Source organism: Xenia sp. Carnegie-2017, unplaced genomic scaffold, assembly GCF_021976095.1.
Source record: "Xenia sp. Carnegie-2017 unplaced genomic scaffold, XeniaSp_v1 HiC_scaffold_24, whole genome shotgun sequence".
Lineage (NCBI taxonomy): Eukaryota > Metazoa > Cnidaria > Anthozoa > Malacalcyonacea > Xeniidae > Xenia > Xenia sp. Carnegie-2017.
Window position 1 is genome coordinate 16420404 of NW_025813487.1, and position 19465 is coordinate 16439868.

Here is a 19465-nt window from a genome sequence, read left to right on the forward strand (position 1 = left end):
TATATTGTTACAGTGTAACATTTTGAGGTGGGTGTAGATGAACATGTAGTGGTTTAAAACAATAGGTATTTTAAATATAACATGACATGTCCATTTTGTAAAATGATGCATTTTTGAAATTTTAAACGCATACTTTAAATCTAGTTGTTTTTGACAATCCATTTGTACCATAATTATTAACGTTTTCTTTGATATTGAAGTTTTAATTTATATTTGACTGCTCATTTTATAATCAAACTGTTCTCCAATAATCGAGAGTTTTTTCTCGTTCCTTTGCAACTCAGTCCAGTCTCCGAGCAGCGAGAGTCTACGACCTTGTTCCAATGATCTACAGACAAAAGTATTGAAAGATTGTGTGTAAGTTCGAGCTTTGTATCAATTCTCTTAACATTCTTTTCAAAATGAAACAAAAATCATTTTCATACTTGCTTTGCCTTTTAGCGTCAATGCCAGTTTGACTTCTTATATCACTAAGAAGATTTTGTCGCGTTTTCAAGAACTGAACTAACTTTGCGTTATACTTGAGGTCTTCACTCTTTATTTGAAAAAAAAACATTAAGCCTAGAGTTTGGTGAAAGTTAAGTTAAAAGAGATCCTCCATCCACCTGCAAATGTCCACAAGCATCCAACAACTGTTTCTGGACATCCAGCAACATGTCAATGGTCTCTTGACGTTCATTTCTTTCAATATTTTGTTCTTTAATACGTCTTGCTCGTTCAGCGCTTGCCTCGCGGTCAGCCAACTTACGGGATGCAGTACGAACTAATTCTTCTTGCATGCGAGCTTTGTTCAACTTAGTTTTATCCACCTCTATCACTTTCTGTACCTCCTTGTCTCTCTGCGAGCGAAAAAGCAATCGATGCAACACATTGTTATGAGCAGAGCAAGTCAATAAAGAGAAGGTAAAGGAAGAGAAAAAACCTTAAGTTTTGAAAATAAACCAAGCAATTGTTCTTGAACGTTTACTAAAAGTTTACGTGTATCTGCGCTCATCATAGTGCGCATGTGCTCATCAAACTCCGCTATTCTCTGCTGTTGTTCCTTGCTGGACATTTGCTTTACTCTAGAAATCGCAGACTGTCGGCGCATGTCTTGTAAAAAAATCTCTTTCCTGTCTTCACTAATTTTTTGAGTTATGCTTTCTTTTCTCTCTTTACTTTTCTGGGAAATTGCAAGGAACAGGATAGGAATAAAATGAAAAATTGAAATTCATCGTTAACTCCCAGAGATAGTAGCAGCAACACACTTACAGTTGCAATTTTGAAAGCATTCTTGAGATCATTTTGAACTTTGATTAAATTTTCGCTTGTTTGCGCCAGCTCGAGTTGATTCTCAGCTTCACCTTTCACGAGTTTATCGAGTTCTGACAATTTTCGTTTCCTCTCTTGTTCCACTTCAATATCAACCATCTTTTGCGCGTATCTACGTAGAAGTTCTTCATGCATTATATCCTTGGCATCTTCAACCTTTTTACGCACCTTTTCCGACTCTGTTTGATACTTGGACTAACAACAAACATGACGTCATCACTACTACAATACTCGGGAAAGTGTCCACTAGCGTGTTCGCTAGCGTGTACACTAGCGTGTCCACTAGCAAGTCCACTAGCGTGTCCGCTAGCGTGTACACTAGCGTGTCCACTAGCGTGTCCACTAGCGTGTCCACTAGCGAGTCCACTAGCGAGTCCACTAGCGTGTCCACTAGCGAGTCCACTAGCGTGTCCCAGCCCGCTTGTTTAGTCCTGTCATGTAAATTTTTCTGTGTACACTTACTGTGAAAACAATAAATTTCTAAAGAAATGAAAAATGATAATGATCTACAATTTACATAGCATGACCTAAACTTGCAGGCTGGTATGTCACCGACGAGTTTCTTGTGTCCTCTTTATCCTATCAAAACCCCACATATACATCATTACTCGCTAAAACGTACATCATGAAAAGCAAACAACTTTAACAATTCTTCGTTAACATCTCTTTTTGCCTCAGCAGCGAACTTGGATTCCTCGTCATCCTCTTCATCCATCATCGCTTCAATTCGTCTCTTTCTCTCAATTTCCATTTCTTTTCTCATCGCCAACAGAGTTTCGCTCGGTGAAGATCGTACAAGATCTGGTGTGACGACAACAAACTCTTTCTTCTCTCCATGAAGATCATCACTTTTCAATCTTGCCAAATCCTGCAACAACAAGAAAAAAATTCATCATCTTCAGCATCCATCTTTCAAAGAAACCGTTGACTGAGCTTGACAGTGGACATTGTTTAGAAAAATGCTCAATTCAATCTCCACACGTTTGATGCAAACTTTAACAAAGTTTAATTTTAACAACTACAAGTTTGAATCTCGATGTTTTATTTACCTTGTGGTGACCAAAATGTCTTTGCAAAGCGGCTTGCATATTTCTCAATTGTCCTTTGATTTCATCCGTGTCCAAATCACTGTCATCATCTTCTTCACAATGATTCATTTTTTTCAATGTTTTTTTTTTCGTTACAGCTGTTAATTCCCAATCTGATTTTTTCTCTCCTCCTTAAAATACAAGCGTATTGTATTATGACGTCACAATATAAGAACACGTAACGTTCACGTGACCCTAAAATTGCAGCGTATGCACTTTTTTTCAATACTCTCTTTTTTCGTAAGACGTAAACATGACCTATATAATTGGGACACACATCAGTACAAAGTCATCTTCATCATAAATATTTTGTACATTTACATTTTACATAAACACACAGTTTAAGAAGCCACATCAAGTCAACAAGTCAAAACAATTAAGTCTATGTTAATATTTGAAGTCCATAAAGATATTGTTGTTATAAATTGATAGAACCTACAGATCCTTCACATTATTCAGCACAAAAAATGTACAGTTGATTGTAAATTCCTTTTCTCCAACCAATAGTTGGTTATTTACAATAAATAAACCAGGTCAATTCTTGAATTCTTTACTCCCTAAAGTTCAAACAAATTATCAAGTGAATCATTGTCACTTTGAGAGGATTTACGAGTTTTTTTGAAACTGCTACCACTAAGCCGACTTTGACTACTATTGGATGGTCTGTCCATTTTTAATCTTTCCTTTTCACGACTTGCCTTTATATTCTTAATCACGTCTGGAACACCCTTTGCTCTGTTAACACGGTAAAGTAAAAAAATTTTGAATCACAAACAAGGCAAAATGTCTAAAGGAGGGCAATTATTGTAACATAACATTACTTTTGTTTATTGGCAGCAGTAATGGATGTTTTCATCTGAACATCTAACTTCTTTAAAAAATATTTCAGGCTATCTTCATGATCTTCATAGCCATTTTTCTTCTTTGTACGTTTATCATTTGAATGTCCCATTCTATCAATCTTTACATCCTCTTCGTGTACACCTGCATCCACGCTTTCCTCACTGTCACGTAGTTGTGAGTTGTTCAGATTACCATTAATAAATTCTAGCTTCACAGGAATATATACAGTTTTATAAGTATGGATATTGTCGTTGATCCAAAGTTTATTTACTCTCCTTATTTGCTCAACCTGTAAACATTAAAAACCATAAATATTGTTGTAAATGAATCGTAAATATCTGAGATGTCATTCGTCATTACGTCATTTTAGACCAAAGTATCACTTTCCAACCAAAAGCTATAAAATATCCAACACGACAAATCGTTATTAAAATCAACATTTATTACCGTGACACCGTATTTTATTGCTAATCCTTGAAGTGTATCGTTCAACAAAACTTGATGTGCAACCAACTTAAAATCGGTAGTGTTTGATTCTGGTTTTCGGGTCGCTCCGTAGCAAGTTTTTGGGCCTTTTCTACTTTGAGATAAAGAGCTTGTCTCTTTTATTTGTCTACCTTCAGCTTCCATTGAACTTTTTACTTGGTCGATTCATGCCTATCGAGATTGTTTTGCTACAAGAATATTTAAGGAATTAAAGTTTCATAACGAAGTAGAATTGGACAATTGGTAAAATATTTGTACTTTCGTGATGTGCTTCCACTTCCGTAATAGGATTTCCTTAATCACCCCTTATTATAAGAGAACAGAAGAGAGCTGGGTCGGGCGTGGTTGTCATAACAACAGTTCAATGGCGGAACAAAAATAAAACTTTCGATTGAAAAACACAGTTTGTTTTTTTAATTTTATGGGGGGTTTATTAATTATGAAAATATTACATAGAGTTGAATTATATAATTCTGTAGTATTCACGAAGTATCAGATATAATGAATAGTAAATTATCGAACAAGCCATCAAAGAAAGACAGACCTAAATCGACCGGTAATTGATAATAAAATAGTTTCGTCTTTGGTTAAATAAATTCTACCTGATATATTGTCCCGTGATATATTTCACAAATAACGACCTTTTTCAGATAAAGTTGTCAGATCCAAGAAAAAAGGAGATCAAACTCCGGACAAGATAACAACGCCAGTCCCGTTGTCGATGGTCGAGGATCTCAATTGTAATGAGGCATTAAACAATGTTTTGTCCGGAGAAGATATAGAGTCACTGGCTGTTAACATGACAGAACTACTTAAGGTTGCAACCCTTCCTTTTCATTTACGTTAACAAAGAGGGCTGTAGAACTTACAGTGTAAATGTTTGTGAATCTCTAGCATCGCCCATCAAAACCCTCCAAAGTTGAACGATCGACAAGACAAGTGAGAGTTAAAAAAACAATAAAATTAAAGAATGATGAGCATACCGACAAGAAGACCTGGAGAATGTATATTTTTTCGTGAAGAAATCTTGTCTTTGCTTATTACCATAAAGGAGTTAAATTTTCTTTATTTTCACGTAGAGTGAATGTCGGTTATCGTAAAAACTTAGATGATCCTGAGTTCCACAGCTATGAAAAGATAGGTACTTATAAAACATGCTTGGCTATAAGCTCTTTTGATGTATTTTATTATAAATTTTATTTATTTCAGGCAACAAAGATCCATATCTTGACAATGAAGAACCTTTCTATGAACATCATATTCTTGGAAGTTTGCTAGATTTCAAGGAACAGAGTACAAAGCACCATAATGCTAAGGTTGTTGTTTAACAATTGCAATCACCTCTACATTAATTTTAAAAAATTATTCTTATCAAGTTTTGCTGACTTTCTTTCTTTCGTATGCAGAGACTCCCAACTCCTCATCACGTAAAGGTTGTAAAATCCTTCCTATATTAAAGAGAAGTTTTATTTTTCAACATAAAATCTAATAAATTTTTTTTTCACATCAGACATTCAGTTCTATGCCAGAATCTAACGGCAAAACAACAAAAACTGGAAAGCCTCATTTTCACAGATTTAACGTAAGAAACAACGATGAAATTCTTTAAACAACTTATCTGATGTTCTCTTTGAAAATTTTGCACTTACAATTATAGATGAATCAGTCTAATGCCTTGGTAAACTGGGAAAAACAGATAGCAGAAAGACGCAAACAGCAAGCAAGTCTTGCAAGTAACATTCCTTTAAATAAAAATATATTTTATCATATTGAATACATAACTTTTAATCTGTTACCGAAATCTTGCACGAAAAAATACTTTTCAAATAACTTTTATTCATTATCTTACGATCTTCATTATAGAATTGTTGAAAACGACACCAGAAATGTTGGGAATGAATCAAAACGAGGGATATCGTAGAACACAGGAGGAGCGGTAGGTATTTTATTGGGATATAAAATTTCTTGGTAGTTTCTTCTAAGTCACTTTTTTTCGTACCGTAGATATCTCATTGAAAGGACCATTCCCTCGAAGGATTATGGGAAGGGCTGTAAGCTCTAAATCAACAATAAAATAATAGTAAAGAAAGTCACTGTGAGAGGCCAATGATTCTTATTTTGTTCGTTTTTTCGTCTATAGATCGTACTGGTAGTGAATTTTGGCGTCAATCTGAACAAATTGGTGATGATAAAACAGGCATTCAGTGAGTGACTTTGTTTACTAATGTGGTCTTCAGGTTGAGACGATTCTCAAAATACATTAAGTTATAAAATGATTCTATCTTACAGTATGACATTGACACAAACAGAACGTGGCTATCCAAGTGTTGTTGAACACGTTGGGAAACCTCTTTCTGTCCGAGCTGAAATGGGTAAGACTGGAGACAAGGCATTGCTGGAATATAAGCAACTTTGAAGTAGTATTGAGTATTTTTCTTAGGCATGAATTGGCCAAATACAGAATCTTATCGAAGTATGATGGTTCACAGTCCTTGGAAAAAATCCAGTTATCTTTGTCAGAGAAAGAATGAATTGAAGGATGCCATTGACGAAATTTGTCCTCATAAACCCGTACGTATCCCCCTTGGACACAGTAATACGTCTGTAATAATGAAAAGTGTCCTCATAAACCCGTACGTATCCCCCTTGGACACAGTAATACGTCTGTAATAATGAAAAGTGTCCTCATAAACCCGTACGTATCCCCTTTGGACACAGTAATACGTCTGTAATAATGAAAAGTGTCCTCATAAACCCGTACGTATCCCCTTGGACACAGTAATACGTCTGTAATAATGAAAAGTGTCCTCATAAACCCGTACGTATCCCCCTTGGACACAGTAATACGTCTGTAATAATGAAGTGTCCTCATAAACCCGTACGTATCCCCCTTGGACACAGTAATACGTCTGTAATAATGAAAAGTGTCCTCATAAGCCCGTACGTATCCCCCTTGGACACAGTAATACGTCTGTAATAATGAAAAGTGTCCTCATAAACCCGTACGTATCCCCTTTGGACACAGTAATACGTCTGTAATAATGAAAAGTGTCCTCATAAACCCATAGGTATCCCTTTGGAAACCATAATGTAATTTGTTTTCCTTGTCAATCAACTCAGCACATAAAAACTGTGTTAGTTAGGAGTGTTTCTTTAAAACATAACACACTCATTCATCAAATTAATACTTATAAACAGTACTTACAAGAACTGGAAGTTGTTGGTCAATCTTTGGATAACGAAGTAAAAGTAAATTCAAATGTTGTTGAGGATCCTTATTCAAGAATGGAAACATTCTCTGCAAAACAAGAGGAAACGAAAAATGATATAAATACGTATGTTGAATTGCTATGAAAATTTCTATAAAACTTTACAAATACATGAAGAAAAACATTACGTCATTCTCACTAAAACTTATTTAAGACTACCATAGATTGTTCGTAGACTTATAGTTGGAAGAGTTTGATTTTATTCTTTAAGATAAACTAAACCAAACACAACATTGTTTTAATGATTATTTTATTATTTATGTCTTATACTGAATTAGTCTTAGATAAAATAACGTAAGACAATGCAAACCTCGCATTTTTATTCTAAACAATTGTCATCCTATCATATTCTACTTTATCCCCAGAGATCCACTGTCAATGCACCCAGATGTATATCCACAACCTGTATTTGGTCCATCTTTAATGATTGCTGGCCGTTCTGCAAAATGGAACGGTTCTACAAACAACAGACTTGGCGAGATTGGAGTTTCTTGTCGAGTACTACTTGAGGCTCAAGTTAACGAACGAGTAATATCAACATTAGACTTGCACAATAATGGTACAGCAGTTGTTTATTATTCCTGGAAGGTTTGTTTTTCACTGCAGTTTGATTACAACAGCAATCAAACTTCAAAGACATCCTTTCTAAAACAAATATTACATCCAATGCTCCATTTCTTTCTCATTTATTGTTCAGCATGTCCCTATGAATAACAACTTGGGAACTAATTTGGCTGGAAAACAACAGAGATTTTATTTTGACAAGAACAGTGGTTAGTCTATAACAATGTTACCAATCATGGTTTCTATGGCTCTCTCTCTAGTACAATATCACCAATCATAGTTTCTATGGCTCTCTCTCTAGTACTATATCACCAATCATAGTTTCTATGGCTCTCTCTCTAGTACTATATCACCAATCATAGTTTCTATGGCTCTCTCTAGTACCATATCACCAATCATAGTTTCTATGGCTCTCTCTAGTACCATATCACCAATCATAGTTTCTATGGCTCTCTCTAGTACCATATCACCAATCATAGTTTCTATGGCTCTCTCTAGTACTATATCACCAATCATAGTTTCTATGGCTCTCTCTAGTACCATATCACCAATCATAGTTTCTATGGCTCTCTCTAGTACTATATCACCAATCATAGTTTCTATGGCTCTCTCTAGTACCATATCACCAATCATAGTTTCTATGGCTCTCTCTAGTACTATATCACCAATCATAGTTTCTATGGCTCTCTCTAGTACCATATCACCAATCATAGTTTCTATGGCTCTCTCTAGTACCATATCACCAATCATAGTTTCTATGGCTCTCTCTAGTACCATATCACCAATCACAGTTCCTATGGCTTTCTCTAGTACTATGTTACCAATCATGGCTTCCATTGAGAGCAATAATTTTCATTTCTACTTCTTTTGCAAGCATCCTGTCGCTCTAACAATTCTCATACATAGAGGTTTTAGATAACGGCAAATATTTCATGTATTGTTCATGATTTTCCTCTGCATGATGTAACTGATCAATCATCTTTCATTATCATCTTTAGGAGTGATTCTTCCTGGTGATAAGTTGAGTTATCCTTTCATCTTTAAATCAACCAATCCAGGAATGTTTTCACAGCAATGGTTCTTGGAAACACAACCAATCCTAAATGGTGGAGCAGCCATCAGCGTTCTTCTCAAGGGACTGGCACTACAGGACGATTTGAACGCGGAGAAAAGAGCAGAAATTGAAAGGATTCTCGGTCGTCGCCAGGCAAAACAGATAGTTGAAAGTATTCTGAAAGAGATCTTGGGAAATATCCGTTCCCCTGAGAGATCAGTGAGTCCAGTCGATGCATATATTACGGTATGGAGCAGTAACGAAACATCGTTATCATTTCATTAAAATGTTGATGATAAGACGAAACAATCTTTGTTGTTATCATTTAGGAAGAGGATATATTCGCACGTAGAAACCAAGAGGTGAAATTTGTAAATTCTCTTTCTATTCAAAGTAATTTCCAGTGTTGGCGTTCAGTATTTTTGGAATCTTTAAGTTAGTAAACTTGTTGTTAACACATTTGAAAATATATCTAAAATATGTTACGGTTTTATCAACTCCTACCCGATAAAATGGTCAGGTTGATTATGATTTTTCATTCTCAGATATCTTATGACGAAGAAACAGTGCAATCATTAAAACTACTTTATAATGAGATCGAGTCAGAAAAAGACTGGGATCTAAATCTTACATCATTACGTCAGGTATTTGTCATTAAGTTGAAAATATCTCTGTACGTTTTCACTGATCTTCACTTTATGTGAATTTATCAAAGTTGATAACGTCAAAGGAGTTTGATGAGAAAGAAACTTTGGATGAATATCTAAGAAGACTAAATGATTACGTCAAGAAATTAGCATTTCCTTCACGTGTTCCTATCAAAGAGGAAATGTACTCCACGTGGTAAGAACGTGTCATTTCAGTATGTAATAGAATATATTCTGTTTTAGAGTGTTTTATATTATTTTCATTACAGTTACTTCATGTTATGTGAAATGATTGATGATCTAGTGATAAAATCAGACATGATGAGGACTTCAATGGGATTACCTATGAAAGATATGGTTGAAGATACTACGGGTACAGTTAATGATGCAAATGAAGAATGTTCAACTGGTTTAAAATAAAATATGGTTAATAAATGTCTCTGTTTCTTACTCGTAGCGAACGACAAAAAATCCAAAAAGAACGATGTTGCTCGTTTAACTGCCGAGAAAAAAGATGGCAGAAAAGACAAGAAAAGCGCTTATGTAAGACAACACACACTCAGTTTATTATAAGTAAACATTAAAACACGTTATCTTTGATGTTCCATCGTACATTCTTAATCTGTTTTATAATTATACCACATAGGATCGTCCAGTCTCGAGAGCACCAGGAGACAAGACAAAATCTTCACGAGGTCAACACATAAACACACAGTTGTGAATCATTCATGGGGAAAACATTATGTCATAAGCATAATCTCTTTATTTCAGGAAGTCCTAACGTTCAAACAAGATTGTTTGATAATGAAACGCCGGAACCAGGCGATGTAAGGGTTTACAAAATGATGATAATTATCATGGTATTATTTTTTACAGCTACATCAACAACAACAACAGCAGCTACAGCATCAACAACGACAACAGCAGCAACAACAACAACAAAGACAACAACAACAACAATAACAACAACAGCGACAACTACAGCAACAACAACAATAATAACAACTACAACTACAGCAACAACAACAATAATAACAACTACAACAACAGCAACAACAACAACAACGACGACAAAAACAGCAACAACGACAACAACGACAACAACAGCAACAACAACAACGACAACAACAATGGCAATAATAACAAGAACGAGAACAACAAAAGAACAATCATTTAATAGACTCAACGTTTTGTCATAGAGTCTCGTGGTTTCAACAACAACAGAAGATACAAACAACGATAAAAAAACAGTGAACTTAGTGCATGAAGAAAAATACAGAGAGAAATATTTCGTCCAGGTATAAATAACAGTAAATTGATCATTTTATATAAGATCATATTCGTCATTATTCTCTCTTCGTTATCTTACGGCATTGCGAAAACAAAAAGCTAATATTACCTATTTTTTTAAAGGCCAAAAGATAGTGATTGAAACGATCAATAAGATCAACGATATGTTTGATGACTTAGGTAAATATAATGATTTGAGAGAAACAAAAAAATGTTAACTGTCCATAGCTACTTATTGCAAAATTTTTCCTCTTTCTTTTCTTTATGAAGTGAGAAATACTACAGCATCGGAAGAAGACTTAAAATGAACATTTTTTATTGATTTAGCAAAAATTTTGTACTCTTTCGGTTTCTGTTAGTAAAAAACGTTACTTTTTACGCATATCTTCATTCATTCAACACATCGCGATAAATAAGACTATTTCTCACACATTATAACAGTAATACTACCCAGATTTTTAAACATTTAAAATATCATCCTAGAAAGCTTCAGAACTTCAAAACTTCACAGGTATAAGTTGTTTTAGGTAGACAGTAATTCTCATAAACTGCTGTCGGAAGCAAAGAATTTTATTCTACATGTGTCGTAAGTCAAAAAAAAAACCAATTTCTTTGCTGCTTTTCCAAATGAAATCGTTCACGAAAAATCATCCATATTTAATACAAGGACATTCAACATGACGCAAGTGAGTACCTGACATGTGATCTCTTCGTAAATCTTTAATACTGGATATCTCCGATTCGGGATATAAAGATTACATGGTAACTCTGGAGAAAAATGTTGACTTTAAACGTCTTGACAAAGTTACATATAATTATGAAACTCCAAGGATTCTGTCGTACCTCACTAATAATTAGCAACAGATGAGTAACTTCCACTTTCTTAAGTATTTTCATTATTTTTTACAACGTCGTTGACATTTTTCGATGCTTCCACATCATTTTTTACCATAACAAGCAAATCCTCATTCTCATTGGTTGATGTCGTTAGGACATCGGAGCTATTCGGATGACGAACAGTGTCAGCATCGTCAATATCATTGGATGTTTCTGTCTCGGTAGTATTCGGTATGACGTCGAGTATGCGATCGGAAGAGATCGGTTGATGTACATTATCATCGTTATTTCCAACTTTAAAAATGACTTTTATATCACTTTGGTCGATAAGAACAGAATTTGATAAATCGGTTGTATCCTCATTGTTCTTCGAACTTTGAAATGAAACTTCGTTCTCACTATGATGAACATGTGATCCCTCATCTACTGCGCGATTGGTGGTAATTTCGTAATGTGTCGTAGACACTTCGTCAGTAGACTTTGACAGTTTGTCGTTTACCGTCGTCGTTTCATCGTCACCTTTCGTACTTGGACGGTTACTTTCATCCAAGGATTTCGTGTCACCACCCATGAACGATACATCGCCAGGAACAGTGTCTATACACAATAATGAAGATAAAAAATGATGTAATACATGAGGTCATAGATTAGAATGCAGGATGACATCATACAGTTATAAGAATGATTCCAAACCATATGTCAGTTATAAAAGCATGTTTTCTACATAAGGTCAATGTGAGATCATGTTTACTTTAATCTAAATGATGTATAGAGATAAGAATTGAAAGACGGAAGAAAGTTATCTTACTAGAAAGATGTTTATCATCGCTAATCCCATTTAAATGTTTCTCTGCATCAGATGACGCTCTTGAACGATCTCGTGTACGTCCAGCATTGAAACTTGCTCGTTTCTTTGATGGCGAGCGAGCAACCTGACTTTTTGTCCCTAAAATGAAGCAAAAACATTCAGTTTCGTCAAAGACCTTGGATCTTAAACACACATTACTCCAGCATACCCACAGGTTAACACCTTAAATACACATTACTCCAGCATACCCACTGATTAACACCTTATATACACACATTACTCCAGCATACCCACTGGTTAACACCTTAAATACACACATTACTCCAGCATACCCACTGGTTAACACCTTAAATACACACATTACTCCAGCATACCCACTGGTTAACACCTTATATACACACATTACTCCAGCATACCCACTGGTTAACACCTTATATACACACATTACTCCAGCATATCCACTGGTTAACACCTTAAATACACACATTACTCCAGCATATCCACTGGTTAACACCTTATATACACACATTACTCCAGCATACCCACTGGTTAACACCTTAAATACACACATTACTCCAGCATACCCACTGGTTAACACCTTAAATACACACATTACTCCAGCATACCCACTGGTTAACACCTCAAATACACACATTACTCTAGCATACCCACTGGTTAACACCTTAAATACACACATTACTCCAGCATACCCACTGGTTAACACCTTAAATACACACATTACTCCAGCATACCCACTGATTAACACCTTAAACACATACACATTTTCCAGCATACCCACCTGAACCCTTAAATACATTGGTCCAGCTGGTTAACACAATACACACCACCCAGCATATCCACTGAAAACAAAATAATAGATTTTAAGCATACCCACTGATTAACACCTTAAATACACACATACCCAACATTTTCCGAAAAACTTTGTCAGCCATGAATTCCTGAAACCGCTTGGCATAGAAACTTGGTCGATGTACAGAAATGGAGTCCTAAACAAGAATGAATCACCCAAGGCATAAGAAACATGAATTAAAAGAAAAGATAGAAATAATAGATTTTAAATAAACGCACTGCATCCTGAACAACTGACTTGAAACCATGTTCCAAACGTTTTTTCAAACTTGATAAAAAAAAACAACAAAACATTGTTCATCTACAAACCATAAAAATTTAAAAGAAGAAACAACAGACCTACCGATAACTTTGTAAAATATCAATAATACCAATGAATAATAATAAACGATCCCCTTTGGAGTTTTGTGCTCGTATAGCGCCATATCTGAATGATGAAGGAAATAATGAGGTCATTACTTAATGGTTTATGTGAATGGATGGCCAGATCCAGACACGACCAATCAGAGCAGAAGGAAATAATGAGGTCATTACTAAATGGTTTATGTGAATGGATGGCCTGATCCAGACACGACCAATCAGAGCAGTGATTTTGCATTAAGTTATAAATGAAAATGATGATTTTAGATCAACTTACGGAATATCATCTCTATGTTGAGGTATTGCCTCCCAATATGCAGCAAAATCATCACGATTACGGGCTGAAGGATTTCGAACGACTGAAGCAAAACCTTTTGTTTGTTCATCTGTACTTTTCTCACTCGCCTTACGATTTTCTATATATCAGTAACATAATCTAATACTTAAAAAAAAATTAACTTATTCAATGTTATATGAAATAATTACAATGAACATACCACCCGGTGTAGTCTTAACCCCTTCCTTTGTTGTTGAAGACTAAAATTGAAAAAATATTCCAGTGAATAAAAAAACTCCAGTTTAAAACATGACACACTAAACTGAAGATATACTTCATTCCTCTCTCTTGCAGCCTCGTCAATATTATGAATAGCAAGCAGTAAACTATAATCCATGATCTTAAAACTTTCCAAAACCTATACAAATTGACAAAAAAATAATATGAATTCTTAAATGAAGTAACAGAAGTATCTAGACGATGACAGTGTTCATAAATAACAAAAACATTTTCAATAATGAAATGTTTCTCATAAGTAGACCTTAAACATGTTACTACATACTATACAATCTCTCTGAATGGTCTTGATTAAAGCATTGTAAGTATCTGCAGTAAGCATAAGTAGACCTTAAATATGTTACTACATACTATACAATCTCTCTGAATGGTCTTGATTAAAGCATTGTAAGTATCTGCAGTAAGCAATATTCCTTCAGGATGATCATTCATGTAATCAAGATCTTTTAAAGTTGGAGAGGATTTAGCTCTCTCAGCCTTGGATGCTCTACGTTTGAATGTTGAGCCCTATGAAAAATATTTCCAAAATAGTCATCAAATGTTTGTTATCTTCTGTAATTAATCATTCAAAATTTACTGAAATACCTTTAAATCATATTTCAAATGTATTTTATAGCCAGAAGGTAGAAGATTGTTCATAAGGACCAGCCTGATATTCTTTCCACTACACTGAAACAAAAAATGCCACCATGTATTTATGAAATGAATTCACAATATAAATGGATAAAACAATGGATATATAGGTATATATGGATAGAACAATGGATAAGATAATATAGGGTGATGTTAGTACGTAGATAAATATGAACAGGAGAAAATAAATTTCTTTAGAAAATGATCAAAATAAAATGGAATTTATTTAGCTCAAAAGCAAAAATGAAAATGACTATATTTATATACGCAAGTAGTAATGTATTTTGGGCAGTAATGATGGATAAAATGATGACAAATTGCATCAGAAGTTTAAAAATCACCTGATAACAATAAAGACCAAAAAACTTAGGCAATAAAGTTCTCTTGTTTTGGTTCAAATTCTGCAATATTCATACGCGTAATAATCAAAAAATATGAACAGTGAAAACATAAACAGCTAGAGAATGTGAATTTTAACATTACCAAATAATATCCGGGCAGTAGTTTTTGTAAAAACTCTGCCTCTTTGTGTTGAACTGTCTTAATAATGAATTGATCATCAACACTGCAATAAAACAATGATCCACTTGCACCAGGATTGGCCAGTTCACGTAGTGGTTCATGAGTTAGGGACATCTATTGATAACATATGTTGTTGATGGATTAGATTAATGGTAATGTCTCATAAGATATTTCACATTGTTTTATTGTTTAGTGAAATTTTAAAAAGACATACTTACAAGAAAATCGTCAGGTGCTATGTGAAATAATTCTCGAAAATATCTAAAGTAATGAGTTCATAAAGTTGACAGTAAATTTAACATTCAACAATTGTTGGTTTATTGATAGAAATAAATTATTCTTTACCTAAATGCAACAGGAGCATAAGCTTTAAATCGAAAGTCACTATAATGATGAGCTGGAGTTTCTTGACCACCATCACTAAAGAAAAGAGTGAGAAAGTTCATTTGCTGATATGAAGCACAAAAACATTTATTCCTTGACTGAATGTAAACCTTGGAAAAAATACACTCTCTATTTCGTAAAAATCACCCATTAGAACATCACGTTCGGCTTTTGAGGTAAGTCGACCAACCTGACATGCAAAAATGAAAGATTAACATCAGATAAATAACAAAAGGATTCATTCCATTTCCTAAAACATCATTATAACTTACTGAAAACTGTATACCAAGCTGAATGGCTGACACTAAAGCTGAAGATGGTTGCTAAAAAAAGTACTTAAATATAACAATGGTTGAAACTTTATGAAATGTTGAAAATAAAAACAAGATGAACAAAACCTTTTTATAAGTAATCTGACCATCTTCATTGATCCTTCTGTGACCAATTTTTGTTTCTTTTTTCTTTGATGATGATGATTCATCTATTTCTCGTTCTTTGGTTCTCTCAAATCCCGAGTCTAACTGATTTAACTGCTTAGCAAACATAATACTGAATAAAATGCATCTTTCAAAAAGAAATTTCTTATTGTATGTGTAGCAAACCTCATTTACTTTGTACTTTCCATCAGAAGGCTTCCCTTTTGCAGTTAAAGAGTATGATGTTTCACCTTTTCCTGTAAAAAATATGAAAATGAAATTAACAAATTACTGCTATTTATAAAATTCAACATTCCACAAAGATATTGCTCATCGTTATATCATCAAATGCGAAGGCATGACAACCATAGCCTCTTAAACTCAACAAAATTTGCTCAGTTTCAAAAATTGGAAAACAGCTGTTAGTTTCCTTGGTCACTGGGTAAAAGTATTAAAAAATTACGAATATTCTTGAAAAATAAAACAAGTGAAATTTATTAAAAAACAAAAATTTACATTTAGCAAAAGAACGCCCACAAGTACAATGCAACAAAGACAATTCTCAACTTACTGAATTTGGTATTGAAAGTATTCAACAAACTCATTACTCGACGGACAATTGAGTTACACGTTCATAGAGATATGTTAACTTTCAAAAAATTACAACTCGCAATAGCACGATAATAAAAGGCGACAATTATTAATATGGCGCAAATCTTAGCATTGAATTTAGAAACTTACATGCTTAACATAATGTATAGCAATAAAACTATTCAAAAATGAGAATACGGAACTTTATATGTGTATAAAATTATTGACCTACCTGGTTCAACCGGTTCGTTCGTACTCATTTTATCGACCGACTTTAAGGAGGAAGAACGCTATTTCTATATTGTTAATATTTACATCGTATACTTAAATGTATAATATAATGATTATTAAAACGATTTTAAAACCAATCGCGTTTAAAATGATAAAGAAATTGCAGTAAATTTGAACAATATCCAACATATTTTTATTAGCAGCAATTGTCTGTTATGATCATCGTCAGGCACTCGGGTTGTTTATCGTTCGATCATTTCCGATGAATTCCGATCAATCTAACGAACGTTTTCTACTTTTGACGCATGTCTTTTAGTTATACGAAGTTGGATAACGCTTCTCTTCTTTACGATAATCAGACCGTAAATTCACTAGAATAAATCTATTTTTGCATATCTGACTAACGCTGGCGACAATAATAAAGCTAAAAAGCAAGCTTAAAGTAATTTCTCAAGCTTTTTCTCGACATGTTAGTACCAAACAATTATGGAACATTCTGTATTTTGGTACAGATGATTTTGCTGTCAGACCATTGGATGTGTTAAAAAGGTGTTAAATTTTGTTGCATATATTAAAACTGTGTTGATTTGTGTGGCATATATTGAATCAGAAGTCATATGAGGTGATGTCAATTAATGCCTATCGCAAAATGTTAATTTCGTTGTAGCCGAATGCTGGACAAAGATCTTATTCGAAATGTTGAAGTGGTTTGCCCTGAAGAAAGACGACGAGAAAAAGTGATTTATTAAAAAGTAGCTTTGTCGTCTTAAAAATGGTGGAATTATCTAGAATAAATCATGGTGAAATGTTTCATTGTTCTAGGATATAAAAAAGCACCAAAACTACAGATTGTGAGAGAATATGCGTTACAAAACAACATAAGAATCCATAAGTGGCCTTTAGACAAAGAAAAGTACGTTTATTGAGATTAAATCAGGCTGGAAAATAACAATTTTTGTGAAATTATCCTCTTTGACTTTAGATTTGATATTTTCTATAAATTTGATCTTGGTATTGTCGTCTCATTTGGTTATTTTATACCAGCAGAGATAATAAATAATTTTCCATGGTAACAATTAACATGTTGTTGAAAATATATATATATATATATATTATAGGTCACGTGATATGGCTCAATGCACGTATCGCGTACCTATTTTAAATCAACTTTGTCTGCCATGAGCCTTCTATGCCTTTGTTTCAGCGGTGCAATAAATGTTCATCCTTCATTACTACCAAGATGGCGAGGTCCGTCTCCCATTGCACATACCATCCTCCAGGGTGACACTGAAACTGGCGTCTCCGTTATCGAACTGTCTCCAAAAAAGTAGCTATTTCTTTTTTAAAAATATAATCCATTAATTTCTAAAAAAAATGTTATGTTTGTGGCCTAAGAGACGTTTTTCTTTGTCTTTAGATTTGACGCTGGAAAAATACTGACTCAGGAGAAGATTCAGGTAAATTTTGTTGAATTGTTGTCATTTGCTTCAACTCTCTCTTGTCTAAAATTACATTTTATCTCGCGTAAATATCATTTCTTGCCGTTCAGATTTCTCCGCACCAAACATACGAAGATTTAAAGGAAGAACTTTCAGAACTCGCTTCGAACACGGTAATAATATTCACTATGGATGAGTTTATAAAGAAAGTGAAGACTATATTTTGAACTTTTGCAGTTGTTGGATGTTTTAATGAATTTAACAGCGCTGCGACGTTCTGCTGTTGCTCAAGATAAAACTAAAGTCACCCAAGGTAAATGGGAAAAAATCATACTACATTTTCACCGTGAAGTGTTACTGCTAAATGATTTCAATTTTTTTGCCGACTAAGCACCAAAATTGTCAAAAACGATCGGCTACATACGATGGAGCGAGCATACTTGTGAAGATATTCTACGGCTTCATAAAGCTATTGGCAACAGAGTTTGTAAAATTATCTTCTTTGTATTTTTTATATTATGAATTGATTTATCGTTTGTGTCACACTTTAGTTTGGTTTAAAATGTAAGTGGAAAGGAAAAATTGTAAAGTTAGAAACATTCACTGGCTGTGAGGATGATAAAGAATTGACAAGTAAGCGCATCCATCAATATCTCCTTCGTTCACCTGATAAGATAATAATATCCTACGATGAAAATGTTAATACTAGTAATAATCTTGTTGTGTACGAATAAAACACAAATACTTGTGCGTTACATAAAACTATGACGTCACGTTAATACTTGACGTCGTCACATCCGAGGTTCATTTCAGGGACGCAAGTCAATGCAGATTTTGGACAATTTTTTTATGATTCCGATAACAATGTTCTTTATATAAAATGCAAGGTACTAGTTGATAACACAAGATTATATCTTCGAGTTTTCTGGGACAATACATGTATATTTTCTCTTCAGGATGGCTGGATTGGTTGCTTGTCGTTACGTCTTGAATATAGAAAATCGATGTCAGCAAAAGAGTTTGTCAATGGTTATGTCGTCCATAAACAAACAGGAGAGATTAACTTCAGTCGTTTTGAAGACATGATTAATGATAGTAATGAATAATCTAGTTGCTGATATCAATAATGTACTTTGATTGAAATTTTTAAAGTCTGATTTTTTTGGTAAATAAATTTTTTTCATAATGCATTTTCGTCTTTATTGTGTCTTCTTTTGTCTTGTTATGAAGATATTTACATTATCATGT

The 19465-nt window shown here is 34.1% G+C and overlaps 5 protein-coding genes and 1 long non-coding RNA gene across 11 annotated transcripts; 2 read left to right on the forward strand and 4 right to left on the reverse strand.

Moving 5' to 3' along the window:
- Positions 1-89: 89 nt before the first annotated feature.
- On the reverse strand, positions 90-2587 carry LOC124450368 (trichohyalin-like). The gene is made up of 7 exons (XM_047001025.1): positions 2361-2587; positions 1934-2179; positions 1252-1506; positions 923-1162; positions 606-839; positions 426-535; positions 90-328 (listed from the first exon to the last, which is right to left on the reverse strand). The coding sequence occupies exons 1-7, from the start codon at positions 2466-2468 to the stop codon at positions 208-210; spliced, it is 1314 nt and encodes a 437-aa protein (XP_046856981.1). The 5' UTR covers positions 2469-2587; the 3' UTR covers positions 90-207.
- A 94-nt stretch (positions 2588-2681) lies between these two features.
- LOC124450374 (lysM and putative peptidoglycan-binding domain-containing protein 1-like) lies at positions 2682-4000 on the reverse strand. Of its 2 annotated transcripts, XM_047001033.1 has the most exons (4): positions 3690-4000; positions 3221-3531; positions 3098-3134; positions 2682-2956 (listed from the first exon to the last, which is right to left on the reverse strand). In XM_047001033.1, exons 1-4 carry the CDS (start codon positions 3870-3872, stop codon positions 2915-2917), a joined length of 573 nt encoding a protein of 190 aa, XP_046856989.1. In that variant the 5' UTR covers positions 3873-4000; the 3' UTR covers positions 2682-2914. The 2 variants fall into 2 exon arrangements, with proteins under 2 accessions (XP_046856989.1, XP_046856988.1); XM_047001032.1 differs by having other exon boundaries at positions 2682-3134.
- A 95-nt stretch (positions 4001-4095) lies between these two features.
- Positions 4096-10930, forward strand: LOC124450817 (MYCBP-associated protein-like). The gene is made up of 27 exons (XM_047001479.1): positions 4096-4284; positions 4379-4545; positions 4623-4732; positions 4808-4869; positions 4938-5044; positions 5135-5161; positions 5239-5310; positions 5386-5461; positions 5592-5664; positions 5733-5779; positions 5869-5932; positions 6018-6100; positions 6169-6299; positions 6927-7063; positions 7363-7585; positions 7695-7770; positions 8560-8861; positions 8945-8977; positions 9161-9259; positions 9331-9458; positions 9532-9635; positions 9720-9805; positions 9909-9957; positions 10034-10089; positions 10462-10560; positions 10676-10732; positions 10823-10930. The coding sequence occupies exons 1-26, from the start codon at positions 4230-4232 to the stop codon at positions 10685-10687; spliced, it is 2478 nt and encodes an 825-aa protein (XP_046857435.1). The 5' UTR covers positions 4096-4229; the 3' UTR covers positions 10688-10732; positions 10823-10930.
- On the reverse strand, positions 4719-6076 carry LOC124450820. The gene is made up of 3 exons (XR_006950211.1): positions 5578-6076; positions 5378-5470; positions 4719-5176 (listed from the first exon to the last, which is right to left on the reverse strand). It is a non-coding gene; the product is annotated as an uncharacterized LOC124450820 (long non-coding RNA).
- On the reverse strand, positions 10852-17022 carry LOC124450819 (phosphatidylinositol 4-phosphate 5-kinase type-1 alpha-like). Of its 5 annotated transcripts, none has more exons than XM_047001484.1 (19): positions 16780-17022; positions 16143-16213; positions 15939-16070; positions 15813-15863; positions 15651-15730; positions 15502-15576; positions 15375-15417; positions 15118-15270; positions 14976-15035; positions 14587-14670; positions 14353-14508; positions 14039-14122; positions 13925-13964; positions 13705-13843; positions 13411-13494; positions 13287-13335; positions 13120-13204; positions 12198-12335; positions 10852-11986 (listed from the first exon to the last, which is right to left on the reverse strand). In XM_047001484.1, the coding sequence occupies exons 1-19, from the start codon at positions 16805-16807 to the stop codon at positions 11436-11438; spliced, it is 2103 nt and encodes a 700-aa protein (XP_046857440.1). In that variant the 5' UTR covers positions 16808-17022; the 3' UTR covers positions 10852-11435. The 5 variants fall into 5 exon arrangements, with proteins under 5 accessions (XP_046857440.1, XP_046857439.1, XP_046857437.1 ...); XM_047001483.1 differs by having other exon boundaries at positions 15939-16073; XM_047001481.1 differs by adding an exon at positions 14267-14310 and having other exon boundaries at positions 14397-14508; positions 15939-16213.
- A 553-nt stretch (positions 17023-17575) lies between these two features.
- On the forward strand, positions 17576-19407 carry LOC124452257 (methionyl-tRNA formyltransferase, mitochondrial-like). The gene is made up of 10 exons (XM_047002840.1): positions 17576-17691; positions 17761-17847; positions 17983-18105; positions 18196-18235; positions 18328-18390; positions 18455-18530; positions 18609-18700; positions 18769-18850; positions 19031-19104; positions 19174-19407. The coding sequence occupies exons 1-10, from the start codon at positions 17576-17578 to the stop codon at positions 19321-19323; spliced, it is 903 nt and encodes a 300-aa protein (XP_046858796.1). The 3' UTR covers positions 19324-19407.
- Positions 19408-19465: the final 58 nt, after the last annotated feature.

What these genes read in the sequence shown, in the direction of transcription:
- LOC124450819 (XM_047001481.1), bottom strand. Translation starts at nt 16,807, where the DNA reads ATGAGTACGAACGAACCGGTTGAACCAG. An exon ending in TAGCACCTGACGATTTTCTT is followed by an intron (nt 15,271 to 15,374) that starts GTAAGTATGTCT and finishes TGTTATCAATAG; the next exon opens with ATGTCCCTAACTCATGAACC. An exon ending in CGATGATAAACATCTTTCTA is followed by an intron (nt 11,987 to 12,197) that starts GTAAGATAACTT and finishes TATTGTGTATAG; the next exon opens with ACACTGTTCCTGGCGATGTA.
- LOC124450368 (XM_047001025.1), bottom strand. Translation starts at nt 2,468, where the DNA reads ATGAATCATTGTGAAGAAGATGATGACAGTGATTTGGACACGGATGAA. An exon ending in AGTTGTTTGCTTTTCATGAT is followed by an intron (nt 1,507 to 1,933) that starts GTACGTTTTAGC and finishes GTTTGTTGTTAG; the next exon opens with TCCAAGTATCAAACAGAGTC. An exon ending in GACGCTAAAAGGCAAAGCAA is followed by an intron (nt 329 to 425) that starts GTATGAAAATGA and finishes TTTTGTCTGTAG; the next exon opens with ATCATTGGAACAAGGTCGTA.
- LOC124450817 (XM_047001479.1), top strand. Translation starts at nt 4,230, where the DNA reads ATGAATAGTAAATTATCGAACAAGCCATCAAAGAAAGACAGACCTAAA. An exon ending in TTATTTTGACAAGAACAGTG is followed by an intron (nt 7,771 to 8,559) that starts GTTAGTCTATAA and finishes TATCATCTTTAG; the next exon opens with GAGTGATTCTTCCTGGTGAT. An exon ending in GAGGAAATGTACTCCACGTG is followed by an intron (nt 9,459 to 9,531) that starts GTAAGAACGTGT and finishes TTTTCATTACAG; the next exon opens with TTACTTCATGTTATGTGAAA.
- LOC124450374 (XM_047001032.1), bottom strand. Translation starts at nt 3,872, where the DNA reads ATGGAAGCTGAAGGTAGACAAATAAAAGAGACAAGCTCTTTATCTCAA. An exon ending in CAATAAAATACGGTGTCACG is followed by an intron (nt 3,532 to 3,689) that starts GTAATAAATGTT and finishes TAATGTTTACAG; the next exon opens with GTTGAGCAAATAAGGAGAGT. An exon ending in ACTGCTGCCAATAAACAAAA is followed by an intron (nt 3,135 to 3,220) that starts GTAATGTTATGT and finishes CCGTGTTAACAG; the next exon opens with AGCAAAGGGTGTTCCAGACG.
- LOC124452257 (XM_047002840.1), top strand. Translation starts at nt 17,576, where the DNA reads ATGGTGAAATGTTTCATTGTTCTAGGATATAAAAAAGCACCAAAACTA. An exon ending in ATAATAAATAATTTTCCATG is followed by an intron (nt 17,848 to 17,982) that starts GTAACAATTAAC and finishes CCTTTGTTTCAG; the next exon opens with CGGTGCAATAAATGTTCATC. An exon ending in GGATGATAAAGAATTGACAA is followed by an intron (nt 18,851 to 19,030) that starts GTAAGCGCATCC and finishes GGTTCATTTCAG; the next exon opens with GGACGCAAGTCAATGCAGAT.